At 26.5% G+C, this 14,433-nt stretch overlaps 1 protein-coding gene across 2 annotated transcripts in view; it reads right to left on the bottom strand.

The window, feature by feature from the left end:
- Positions 1 to 14,433, bottom strand: part of LOC107439758 (protein lap4) — a 56,721-nt gene that overhangs the window by 13,887 nt on the left and 28,401 nt on the right. For both annotated transcript variants that reach the window (XM_016052450.5, XM_071188373.2), the window contains exons 19-25: positions 13,531 to 14,106; positions 12,676 to 12,786; positions 11,151 to 11,213; positions 10,928 to 11,044; positions 9,199 to 9,315; positions 8,714 to 8,776; positions 4,090 to 4,299 (exon numbers count right to left, since the gene is read on the bottom strand). In XM_016052450.5, coding sequence (XP_015907936.3) covers positions 4,090 to 4,299; positions 8,714 to 8,776; positions 9,199 to 9,315; positions 10,928 to 11,044; positions 11,151 to 11,213; positions 12,676 to 12,786; positions 13,531 to 14,106 — 1,257 coding nt within the window. The remainder of the gene's footprint in view (positions 1 to 4,089; positions 4,300 to 8,713; positions 8,777 to 9,198; positions 9,316 to 10,927; positions 11,045 to 11,150; positions 11,214 to 12,675; positions 12,787 to 13,530; positions 14,107 to 14,433) is intronic.

A 14,433-nucleotide genomic window follows, 5' to 3' on the forward strand; every position in this document is an offset into this window, starting at 1 on the left:
AGTGTTAAAATCAAGTGACGTTTTTTTTAAACACCGATACATGTGAAGAAGAAGGAAAGAAATTTATTTCAAAAGAATGCATATTTTTTTTTCTTCATAATTAGTAGTGATAATTTATGATTACCTATGTCAAATGACCTAAATAATTTATTCTGAATAATTGAATAGAGAAATATATTTAAGAGCTAGATTGCATTTCTTGTTTTTATATTGCTTTTTTTTAAAAAATTATGATATAATATTGTATTTATCGTGTATTTAAAATGTTTTTAAAGGAAATAAACGTGATTCAAACATCAATTAAATTAGTGACGGCAAACAAAATTAAGTTATTATTAAAACTTTTATTTCCTAATGATTTATCAAGATTAAATCTTAGAAAAATATTAAATTTTTCACAATTTTCTTTTGGATTTAATGATGAAGAGTTTTCAAATAAACTTATTTACTTTTTCGGACTTGGTCAAAACTAAATATTCCTATTAAAAAATGTGAAAACTTAAATGTTATCCAAACAAAAGGACATTTAACACTTAACAAAATTTGTGAGTTTCCCCTTAAGATAGGCGAAATTGTTAACTCAGCTAAGTTTTTATACTTGATACTGATTTACCATATACTTTATTAGGATTGCAAACTTGCAAAGATTTTTGTTTGTTTATTGATTGTGTCGGGTCAGTTGTTACTCAATTTGGTAAGAGACTGATCACCTCTGCTAATTCTAACAATGACAACTTATCTTTGCATATTAGACAGCAGAATTCTCAAAATGTTAAGGTTAAAAATGATGAAAAAAAAATAAGGTAAAGGGTAACAAAAAGAAAAAGAAAGAATGACCAAGAAGCTAATTACAAAATAAATTAAAAGAATAATTTAAGTAAACAAATTTTTGAAATAGTACATGTATCAAAGCTTAGGAAATATCACAGCCCACAAATGTTGAAATTAAGTTGAAGCGCAATGAATGGTTATATTCTGCATTAATTGTTTTTATAATTAATTATGAACTTTAAGTTTGTTTTAACTACAACTTTAAATTCTTACTTAATTATAAAAACAATTAATGCAGAATATAATGAGTGATGTCACGTCGCTTCAAAGTCATGATTAGTGTCCAAAGGAAAATAATTTTTTATTTACTTTCTTCAACAGAAGAAGCAAACCCTATTTTTTTTGTGAGATCCAGATCCGAATCGCATGTGGAGATGTTTACCTCAGCATTATTTGGATGTGAGGGCGATGGAAGTTGAACTTTTTTTTCTCACAACAAGATGAGAAAAATTATATAAACTATTTTTGAATAGACCTGTCTGGATCTCTCAATATCACTCTGCTTCATGAAATTCTGTTTTCCTCCATTTTAACGGGGAATACAGATTTTCATCAAGCCCTTAACCACACAGAATCTTAAATTCTGATTAAATGACACTTGTTGTCCAGTTCGCTTGCATAAAAGTTTTGTATATTTTTGTGTGAAAAATTTTTTTGAAAATTTTAGTAGAATAGTTATATAAACATGTTTCTTCTTTCTTTCTGTTTAGTTGACTAAACAGATAAATTACATTATCATGTTGTTATTTTTGTCATTGTAAATAAATTTTTTTACACATAATTGAAAAAATGTTATTTGTAGTAGGGAAAAGGAACAGTCATACCAACCTAAATTTTTTAAATTTAAAGTATTCTAAATTTTTTTATTTTTGGCTTACCAAAATTTTTTTTTGGGGGGGATGTAATACAAAAATTATAAATACTTTTGTATTAATAAAAGCATTAAAACTCTTTCGTTTTCATAAAATGTCTTTGTTAAAGAATAAGCGTAGAAATATTCTATTTTGGGACTTCAAGGATGAAAACATGCCATTGAATTATAATTAGATTTATATTTCAAACGAGGAGTTATTTTTAGAATCTTATTCCTCTTTTACTTTCATATTAGGAAGCATTAAATGATTTTCCTTAATGCGTAAGGTTACAAGACTCAGCCTTTTCACCTTTTTTCCATTAGTATATAATGCAGGAGCAATTGTCTTTGCTTGTCTCTTGCTGTACGATGACGCCAACCTAAGCTTCACCGCTACTGTCTTGATATTAGTCCACCACCCTCCAGCTGGGAGAGTGGGTGAGACTTCTGTTTACACCGTACTCCAGTAAATAAAGCCTGTTAAAATCTATCGGCTTATGCTTTCTACTATGTAAATTAAAAACACTATCAAAATTAACGGGGTTGTTGCCCTGTTATTATATATATATATATATATATATATATATATATATATATATATATATATATATATATATATATATATATATATATATATATGTTCTATTTATAGTAGTAATTATGTTCAATTGTTTCATATTCATTATTTTCAAGTAGATTGAACGATAATTCAGACACAGATAACAAATATAGACTTAAATAGCATTATTTTAAAACTTAATTAAAAGGAGTACTATTTCCCATTAACTACACTGACTTGACTGAGGTTAAGACAGATATTAAATATAGAAGAATAATTAAAACTTATAATGATATTAACTAGGCAAAATGATTTATTTAGGTATGATGATTGAAAGGATAATTATATATGGACCATGCATGATAATAATTTAATTGAGGTCAAGACAGATATTAAATACATCAGAGTAATTAGCATGTTATACAAGATTAAAAGTCATAATATATTATAAGTCATTATCTTTAACTTAACCTTATTCTCAAAATCATTGGTAACTTTTCTTTGCTTGCAGTTGCTAGGGGTTTGCCAACAAAATTGCCTTCAAAGAATATGACATAAAAAAACACTTACTCTACTTTGAATAAATTACTCTTTTCTTCTGAAACACCTACCTTCTCTTACTCACATTCATTTATTAAACTAAAACAGCTTCAACACAAATATTTTTTCATACAGCAGTTGAAATACATAAAGAAGAAAGAAAAACGTTGAATTATAAATAAGCTTTTAAAAAATTTATCAAAAATTGTGCTTTAATTTTTAAGTGTTTTTTTTTTGTTTTATCAGTGGATATAAAAAAAATGGCATGTCATCTTTTGAACTCTTAAATTATATGAAACTGAAAAATTATTGTTTTTGTATAAAGAATTACTCACATAAATTTCAAAGACGTACAGTACAATAAAAACAACTTATTTATCAGCAGTTGAAAGGTTTACTGTGAAAGGTTATATTTACAAGTGATAAACATTCAAAAGTAGAAAAATTTACTATGAAGTACAGTTTATGACTTCTCATTTTTATTATCAATCCAATTATGTTTGTTTGACATTCAAATAATTTATTTGAACTTTTTTTACTTTCTTTCAATACAAGTAAACTTATAACTTATTTTCAAATAATTTTGCTTGCTTGTAAGAGTAATACAATAAGGTCATGGTACGTGTACTATAAATTTTTGAAATTCATGAGTTAATTTTTTTTTAAAAAAAATCAATAAACAGTCAAAAATAAAAAGTCCTATGATAAAGTGCAGTATTCTTCTTTCACTTGATTGGGTCAAAAATATATAAAACTGATAACTATAATCAACACTTTATTTAAAATAAATAAAGCATTAATTACGTCTATTATGTTTTAATTGAAATTCAACAACAAATATTTTTGCTTGCATTAAAAGAAAGAAATATGAACTACATGATGCATCAAACAATCCTAAAATTATACTTTAGAAATGAACTAAAAAATAAGACTTATATATAAGCTATAAATATATATTTTGATGATTTGACATATTTTTGATGTGAGCATGAAAATGAAAACTTAGATACAAGTTGTTGAGTGATGACCAATATTTTTTAAGTGAAAATGTCAATAACAGAAGTAATTTTCACTACCTCTACAAAAAAAGAGATAGGGCAGAACATAAGTTATTATGTCTATCTGGTAATATACTGCCTGGACGCAAATTGTTCTCCATATGCTAAAGACATATTGCTGCTATGTGTTTCTGGCACATAGCAGCAATATGAGCTAAAAATACCATAGATAAGGTTTAGTTCAAACACCTTTTATCATCTAGACTTTATTAAATACAAGACAATGCAAATGCAAATTTAAGTATTACCGGATGGAATATTTCAACAGCCTCATCATCACTATCTATGCATGGTACTGAATTGATAGTTACTGAGCTTGAGGCAGGTAAACAGGAGTAAGATGTATCTAAATGTGAATTAAATCCATCACATACAATTATAGATACTGATCCAGCATTACTTTCAAGTGTTTTATATGCTTCTTCAAGAGTAGCACCCAGAACAGAAATACTGCATATCTATAAAAAGTGATAAAATTATAAGTTTAAGAGTTAACATAATTCAGATAATTTTACAAAAAGGAGTTGGTAAAAACATATGCATATATTATTTATTTCATATTATAAAGCATGAAATGTATTTAAAAAATTTTCTGTTTTCACAATATTATAAAATATTACAGCTACAATGTTTAAAAAGTACAATTACTTACTAGTACTTAAAAATTAAATAATTAATAATGGCTTTTTTACAGCTCTTTCTGAAGATTAACAATTGGAAACAAACAATTGAAAACTAATTTAAAGAATGCATAGTTCTGTTTTTGGACAAAGTAATTATTTTTTGCAGCTTTTTACCAAGATAAGACATTCATTTTATTTGCCTCCTTTTTTTAAAAAACATTTTTAGTTAGTGAAGTATTCAGATTGTTTAAGGAAATTCATAGCTGATCAGGTGGCTTAAAAAAAGAAGAAATCTGAATAAAAATTATTACTATTTCAGTTTTATTATAGTTATATAAAATTATTATAATTATTGACTATTTTAGTTACAAATGAATGATCAGTAAAATGAATAAGTAATTTTTTTATACTTTATAGTTATGATCAGAAGGCTGTTAACACTAAAGTGACCACACGTCCCGATTTCGGCAGGGCAGTCCCACTTTTTGGTGGACTGTCCCATGTCCCGCTCCTTTTTCAATATGTCCCGCTTTTTAGAAAATATCTGCATTTCTTATTTTAAATCTACTGTAAAAATATATAACCTATTATTTATTAAGTATTATGGTGAATATAAAGAAATAAAAAATACATAAAATACATGCAGAATAAACTAAATTAGGCATTGTACCGATTTAGATTTACTCAGTGGTGTTTGATCATTGTCCTTACGTCTCGGCTTAATTTAGATAGTCGCCACAATGTAACGGTCAATAAGGTAAAATTTAATACTCTTTTTTAGCCTTTGTAGTAAATTTTTTATTTAATTCCAGTATTTACCCACAGAATAAAAGATGAGAAAAAAAGAGAATGCAAATTTAATGAAGAGCTAAGCAGAGAATTTCCATTTCAGTCTCACATGGTGGAAAAAACGATATTACTAAACATCTAGTGACAGAGAGGCACAAAAGATTTTTGAATAATGCCGCTTCCTCGTCTAAAATGGAACAGTTTTTCGCAGTCTTAGCTTCGGCAACACGGAAGAACAGCTAGCATTAGCAGAAGGGCTATTTGTTTTCCGCACCATAAGCCACAATCAAAGTTTCGGATCAATGGATTGTACCTCGCAAATGATCAAAACATTATACGACAACAAATTTGCATGTGCAGGGACAGAAACTGAAGCAATTATTTGTGATATTTTTTCACTATATCCATTTTCAGAATTGCAGAAAATATTAGAAAAATGTGCATCCCTATATTCTGATGCTTCCAACCACAGAGATTTAAAATTATTTCCCACAATTGTTAAATTTTTTGATCCAGAAACAGGAATTAAAATTAGAATATTAGATTTCGTTTCATTGCCGGGTGAAACTTCACAAATAATTTTTGATTCAATAAGTACTATTTTAAATAATAATAATTTGAACAATAAAATTATTGCCTATTGTGCAGATAACACTAACGCAAATTTTGGTGGGAAAGCTAGAAGAGGCATCAATAACGTTTTTACGAAACTTAACGAGCATTCGAACCAAAAAATTATTGGACTAGGATGTGCATAGCACATTTTACATAATACTATTCAAACAGCATCTGACTTACTTCTAGTTGATGTTGAAAATATTGTTGCAAAAATGTTTTCATATTTTTATAGGTATATACTGTGCGTGTTGAAAGTTTGAAGGATTTTTGTGAAAGTGAATATATAAGAATTCTTGGTTACAGCTAAACATGATGGCTAGCTCTTTTACCAGCTGTAGAAAATATTTTAAAAATATACGAACCATTAAAATCATACTTTTTATTACAAGATAAATGCCCAAGAATATTGCAGCTCTTTTTTGAAAATGACACATCACAAATTTTTCTTCAGTTCATCCACAACCAAGCTACATTATTTCACAATGCTGCGAAAATTATTGAAGGGGACAACATTTCAATTACGGAAGAGTAAAGTGAAATCAATAATTTAAAAACAAAATTATGAGAAAGAATTGATAACGATTACATTCCTTTAATTATCTGAAAAGACATCACTTGGTTGGAAGAACAAGGTGCCATTAAACTACCTGAGTTTCTGAAACATGTCAAAAACTTTTATAATAACTGCTTGGAATATCTTGAAGAATGGACAGTTTAATTCGAAGATAATAAAAATTTTCATTGGGTGACATTGAAAAAGGAGATTTTATGGGAATATGTGGAAAAATCTTTAGAGTATATTGGTAACCATTTTCCGAAAAACATTATTTGCGAAATTGATCTTTTTGATGAGGTGTCATTGGTAAAAAGATATGTTACAGATGAAAAAATTAAATGTCGGTTGTCTGCAAATGTGGAAACAGACAAAAATGGACGGAGTTATTCCTTCATTTTAAACAGAGAATATTCCTTATCAAAATATTTTGAAAATTGTAGAATTCGCGCTCTCTCTTCCAGGAGCAAATGCAGCAACAGAACGTGTTTTCTCTAGTATCAATAAAATATGTACCAATAAAATTCATGCGAAATATTTCACGACATTTTAATAAATTATCCAAATCTATTGCAAAGTATTCACTAGGATCAAAAATATGACCATGAAAGAAAATCATAATTTTTTTAAATAAAAAATTTCATTTGATTAAAAATCATGATGTTCCAATTATTATTTTTTACAAATATTTTTATAGTTACCAATAATTAATAATAAATATATTTTTGTACAAGTATATAAATGTATACAATAAAATATATATAACTAAATTGTAATTCTCATTTCATCCCATTTGTCCCGCTTTGTCTCAATGAAAATGTGGTCACTTTAGTTAAAACATTCCGAATCATTATATTTATATTGATGCAAATAGAGAAAAAAATAGAGATCAGCTGTACACATTACTGTTTAAGTTAAAATTTTGAGCTTTAAACTTTAAATGCTAATTAGGAGAAATTTTGTTGCTCCAAAGAAAAGTATTCTTTTCAAAAATACATTATATTTATAAATTATATCAAGTAAGAAGTTTTACATACATGTAAATGGTAATTTATAATACACAAATGGAAGTTGCCAAATTAAAAACTACTTTAATAGATTTGAAGAGTTATAAAAAATTTCTTTTGTCAAAAAAGTTTATAATCTGGCTTACAGAAAATAGCACTGTCAAATTCCTTTAATAAAAATTTTTTTTTTACAACATTTGATATCAACTCTTTAAACATTTGAGATCAATGTATATTAATAGCATATTTAATAACATTGCTGTAAAAGTATAAGTTTAAAATCATAGAAATGATTGGGTTATTGATAATTTTGCATTGATCAACGTAGGGATAGAATAAACATTTTCTCAAATTGACATTTTTTAAAATTGTAGATTCCTTTACTCCTTTGATATTCATGTTTAACATATATTAGCTGTTTTAAGCATCCAAAACAACTCTATAACTACTATTCAGCATAAAATTCAAAGGATCAAATGAACAAGCCATATAATGTGAATGAAAGAAAACAGCAATACAAGAAAAATATTTTTGGCTAGGCCTGCAGATACTCTTTTTAGAGTTGGTTCAAACTCAGATGTATTGAGCTTTAAGGCTCACGAATCTTAAAGGTCAAAAACTGAAAACAATTATTTTGAGCAAAAGATTGACATGGAAAACTTCTAGAAAAACCCATAGTCCATCAAAAGATCATTAAACTGAATTCTAAGTATTTTTTGTTCAATATGTTGCCATAATGCAGATAACATTATTTATGTACAATGAATTCAAGCTATTAAATTTTTATGATTAATAAATCAAAGAGTTATTGACTCTACATTTACTCAGTACCTAAAGAATAAATTTATGTAAGACCATACAGATATTTACTTTCATATACTTAATTAAACAATTTTAAGACATGTATGAGAGCTACATTAAAGCTTAAATACAAGTAAAATGTTTTTTTTAATTATGTGAAGCAAATTAATTCATTTAAAAAAACAGGCTTATTTTGAGAAATCTAAAGCATCTAAAATCTAAATCCAGCAATGTTCCAACTTGATGCATTCCAGTACTTTAGTAAATTTTACACTTCATCCTTTTTCTACTTTGAAGCTTGTTTATTATTTTAGAGCTGACTATAAAAATTTTATATTGTTTTCTTAAAATAATCTACATAATACTTTAATTAAAAGTAATCTATTTCTAAATGACTAATTATACAACGTTTTTCCGAAAAACAATCTTACTATTTTTAATTTAACCAAATATGTCTCTTATTTACATTATAGTAACTTACCTCTATAACTCTCATACCAATTTTTAGTTTACCATTTCTCTCAGCAGCTGAATTGGGATGAATCTGTAAAATCATAATAACAATGTAATTGAAAACATTTTATAAAGTAAAATGATTAAAAATTATTAGCATGAAAATTTGAAGAAAACATGGCAATCAAAAATTTTAGGAAAACAGGTTAATCTCTTAAGCTGCTTAGAAGATTTGAAAAGATGTTTACTGTGTATTTCCTCTGAAGAAAAATAACCAGGTTTTATTCTAAGCTGAACTAAAAGTCAACAATTGAATGGTTAAAACTATATCTTCAAAAGCCTTGTTTGATTTTTATACATTTTAGTGAAGTGTGTAAAAAATGAGATGTGATGGCATAGTAACCTTTATAAAATGTTGATATTAAACAAAAAATGAACTAAAATAAAAAAGGTTAATAAAAAATAACAATTAAAAATCAAATCAGTAGATCTTTCAAGACGTTATATAGTTACCTTTGTCATAAATATTCCTTCATCAAAGTAATCATAAGGATTTGCATGGCTACCACTCAAGCCTCCTCCCAGTTCAATGCCTAATACTTCATCACCTTCCATAAAAATATTTACTTCCTGTAAATTAATATTAGAGATACTAATTAAATCTAACAGAAGATCAAATAATAAAGTAAAATATACGTTTTTATCAAAAATTGTTTATAATATAACTATTTTGAATCTTGTCTAGAAATTTAACATGGTTTCATATTCCTATTGTTATAAACAAAACAGCAACTTAAATGTATCAAAAATCAAAGTTAATTTAAAATTCAATCACTCAAAAATATTATTTGTTGATATAAATAAAAATGAAACTTTCCTAAGCCTTCAAGACTTGACTTTTTTCTTTATTATGAGAAGATTATTACAATTACTCAGTAAGAAAGCTAGCTTAACTTAATACTTATTCCATAAAACAGGAATATTGTAGAATAAATCAAGTTATTTAGAGAAAATTGACCCACAAATAAAGAAGGTAAACCTGAAAAAGAAATGACGTGGGCAAATAAAAAGTAATATCCCAGAACAGCAAATACTTCTTATCTTAAAATGCTTCGAATAAGTTTAGAAACAATAAGGACATTTCCAAATTTGATTTAAAGAAGCTGATACAAAATACAAAGTTTAAAAAATATAAGCACAAAAATGTAAATGAAATCAAGAAACTTTTTTGGCTGTTCTACTTCATAATATTGTTGAAATCCAGATCACCTCCTTGATTTTTTGTAAAGTTAAAATCATTCAACACTGTTCCTCCTGAATTGATCTTTATTTCTTAAGAATAATTTCATACTATTCATTGCATTAAAGAATGAAATAATGACTTCTGTAACCTTTGTTATTTTTCAATAATTTAGAAATATTTCTGGCAACAACTCTGCAACTTTTTTAAATTTATTTAAGAACAATGAATAAAAAAAAGATTAAACAGAACTGTTTTGCATTTTTTAGACATATTTTTCAAATTCAAAGAATAACTATTTTCCATGCACTTAATATAAATAAATGAGAATAAATATTACTGAATTCAATCTTCATGTATTTATCAAATAAATTTGCAAAATTATAAAAGAAGCTTTATTAAATGAGAAATTTGTGCTAACGTCTTTAGGGAGTTTGCATTTAAAAAGTCTAACAAGTCACTTTTAGCTTGTAGACCATAGGTTTACTATTGTATGAAACAATTTTTTAAAATATTTTATTTGGAAGAATCATCCTAAATTTATGAATTACTTTAATTAATCAACAAAAGTAGGACTGTAATAAAAAATCTCCACCATTTATAAAAATTTACTTAATTTTACTTTTACACGAAGGATTAAAGTAATGGTATTCCTTAAAATAGAAACATTAGACTCCCTTCTATTAAAATCATAAATGGAATTTTTGAAAGATCAATTTAAAAAAAATCTAGCAAAGCAAAAATAAATAAATAAAGTAAACAAAAATAAATAAAAAAATAACAATTTACTACTACCTTTCACATTTATCAGCAATACAAATCCCATTTTTTATATTAAAAAGGTTTTGAAACATTAATTGTTTTACGGTGAAATAACTGCAATAAGAACAGTGAACGAAAAAAAAAGGCAAACATCAAAAACTATTTTAAATTTCAGTACTTAAACCTACCACATAATTGAAACATTAAAATGCAAAATAAAACATGTGTAAACATATTTACCTGCCATCCGGTTGGCAGAGGATCATGGCGTATTACGAGTTTTACTTCATTAGCAGCAGCACATAGAACAGTTACTGCTTCAGCATGGGTAGCTTTATTTAAATCAATATTATTAACCTAAAAAAACAATAAATTAAACATTATTTTATTTGAAATAGTTAATCCTGGTCATTTTCAATAACAGTTTGAAAAAAAAACACACAAAAGAAAAGTTCAAACTAACTTTAAGAATACGATCTCCAACTCGTATTTTCTTTGTTTTAGCAGTTATTCCATTTGGTGCAATCTGTCAGAGAAAAATATGACAAAAAAGGCTCTAAAATTCATAATATCACTATAAAATAAGTTTGAAAATAAAGATACAAAAATAATAAGAATGTTATAAGCATCTGATAAGCAGTTCTTTAGGAAAACATTTCCATTACAAAATTTAATCAACATACGTCACAGTACTACATACAATGTTACAATATTTAGACCCACACACATCACATATGTATGTTATTTAAACAATGGCAGCAAGACTATTACAAAATCTTTGAAAATTGCAATAATACATGCAAATAATTTTTAAGAAAGTAATGTTTATCTTAAAATTTTATTTATATTTTTTAAATTTATTTTATCACCATTGATGAGCATGTGATCCAATTTAATTAAATTAAATTACATGCTCATTAATGATTCAGATAATTATTCAGAGAATTTAAGATATTGATATAGGCATTGTTAATTTGAGCCAGGATCAAATTGATTAAATGGAAGACTTTTTTTTTTAAATAAAAGCGTTAAGCTATTAATCTTTGTTTTGGATAAATAATAACATAAATCATAAAAAACGTTTAAGGTCAGCCAAACAGCAATCGGATTCAAGTCCATGACTTATTTAAATGCTAGCGATATTTTATATCAGTGCCGTGGTCAAATAGAATTTTGCATGGCACAACACGCATTTCCGATGTTTTGACCAACAGTTGATTGTTTTTACTAAAAAAATTTAATCAATACAACGATCAAAATATGGATGAAAAGGAGTCATATCAGAATTATTTTATTATCTATAAATATTTATTGTAAGAGAGAACAAATTAAGGTTGATTTTCTTAACTTAATTTTTGTTTTCTGATTCCAAAAGTATAATCTATCAGAGCATTTCCTTTTTCTTTGATAATATTTGACTATGACTTTCACTATAACACAACTTCTGTGTCTAAACCCCAAATGATATGAATTAAAAGCAGAACTGCAAAAATGAAACATAGTAAGAGTTATGATAACCTTCATTACTTCTACAATATGGTAAATAAGCTACATTGTTAAGAAGAAATTTAATTTTTTTTGTCAACAACACATAACATAAAAATTCCTTTTGAAATTATAGGCAAAATATGTTAAGCAAAAATCTTTTTATTGTTCTAAAGATATTATAAAGATCAATATACTGTTTTTATATTCCAATATAAGAGTTTTTTACACATCGATTCTAATTTGCGTTAATTTCCAATATAATGCTAGTAAAATGAAAGTTCTCTACAGAAGCAAGTTTATGTAAATATTAGAAAACCCATTTTTGTTGCTTTATAAGTTAGGTTTAAAAACTACAAAATTATAGAGATAAATAGAAATCTTGGACAACTACTAAAGATCCATATCAATGAAGATAAATATACCGATTTTACTTTGTAATCATAATGAATACTAAGAAAAGTTAGGATTTATATTGGAATAATGTGTTGAACAAAACTTACCCGAGAAACAAAAATACCAGGTTCATTTTCACCAAATGGAAAGCAAGATTGGTCACAACCACCCATGATGCTCAGTCCAAGCGATCCATTAGACCTTACTAAAACTACTTCCTAAAATTGATAGCTGTGTCAACATAATTAATAATATAATTTGCTCAAAACTGAGAGTACAAAAATTAATAATTCAGAAAACCGAAATTAAAAAAAAATTCTAAGACTTTTTAAATATTTTACTCTAGAGCATGAAATTATATACAATTTCATAATATTATTTTCCAGCTTAGTTTAAACTTTGCTTTAAATGTTAAAAATTAAAAGCTTGATCTTAGAACTAGCTCAGTATGTTTTATAAAAATAGATTCATTTGTATTCTAGTTGACATAATTCAGATAGAAAGAAAGATAATTAATTTCATAGAAAATGTTCTTGATATACTTTAGAACAAATTTTGATTATAGCTATTACAAGTTATAATACTCATTATCAATTTTTTATTCATATTTTTGATTATATTATTTAAGTTAAAGTAGCATAAAAAGTAATGTTTCCATACAATTAAGAAATAAGATGGCAACTTTTCCTCAAAAAAATCTTCATTAATAAAATAACCTAATAATTTTAGTTCAAAGTAGCATGTTATAAGTTTATGGTGGTATGCATGAATTTTTATTTCTGAACTAAGCACAAGTTTTAATTATGTAATGCAGTTAAGTGCAACTAAATAATTTGATTTAAAGTTGCAGGTAATGCTACACATTTTTAGATTTTCTGCCCGAAAATTTACAGAAATCTTAAGATTTGTAGGACAATGATTTTTGTAGGCTTATGTTATTTAAGAATAATTGAAAAACTTACTTCTGTTAAAAGCTTATTTGATGATGATGAATTATTAGTGAGTCTTGTGAGAGTGGTTTCACTGTAAGATGACCTTGTGAGAGTCTCTAAAGATTTACCCATATTTTTGGTGAGAGGAGGTAAATCTGGAGATAAAGGAACATAAGGACGTGGATTTTGAATCGTGACTTTAACAACAGGGCCAACATATTTGTCCTTAGTATCATATGCAGCTGTTTGAATAACCGAGTCTATTGTAGACGGTTGGACAACATCAGGAATATTTTTACTAGAAGCTCGAGATAAAACTGTAGGTGTAGATGTCATCTCAGGAATAAATGCTGTCAGTTTATTTTCATGCTGAGATGTGGAGGAAGACGATGGTCCATTGGAGATTTGGTGAAAATCGGATCCTTTGTCACAGTATGGATTATAAGTTACAACTGGAACTTTATTAATAGTTTCTGAAGGATATCCTATTCTAAACTTGTTATTTGATTCTCCTGATGGGCTTACAATGCTGTTATGCATCTGAGTAATAGCATTATGTTGGCAATCTGCAACATCTTTTGGCACATTAGCAAGCAGATAATCCTTCTAAGTGTAAAAAGTAAAATAAAAATATTTAAATCAAATTTAAACAGAGTTAAAAACATTTTAAGATTATTTTTCTTTAGCAAAGATGCAAGAGAAAGGTATTATTAATGATGTTTGAATGCATAACGTAGGTTATAAAAATTCATAAAAGGGAGTGTTTTTTCAAGAAAATTGGCAAAATATGTTAATGCAAAAGAAGTGAGGTTCAACTATGGGAGAATATAAAATCCCCTGTATAAAAATGAAGGAAGCTAGTGGTAAACAAAAGCATAAGTATATTGCTACAATGTAGAGAGTAAAAATATTTCCATAAAAAAAAATTTATAA

Source organism: Parasteatoda tepidariorum, chromosome 12 (assembly GCF_982258835.1).
Source record: "Parasteatoda tepidariorum strain Cologne lab strain chromosome 12, Ptep-v5.0, whole genome shotgun sequence".
NCBI lineage: Eukaryota > Metazoa > Arthropoda > Arachnida > Araneae > Theridiidae > Parasteatoda > Parasteatoda tepidariorum.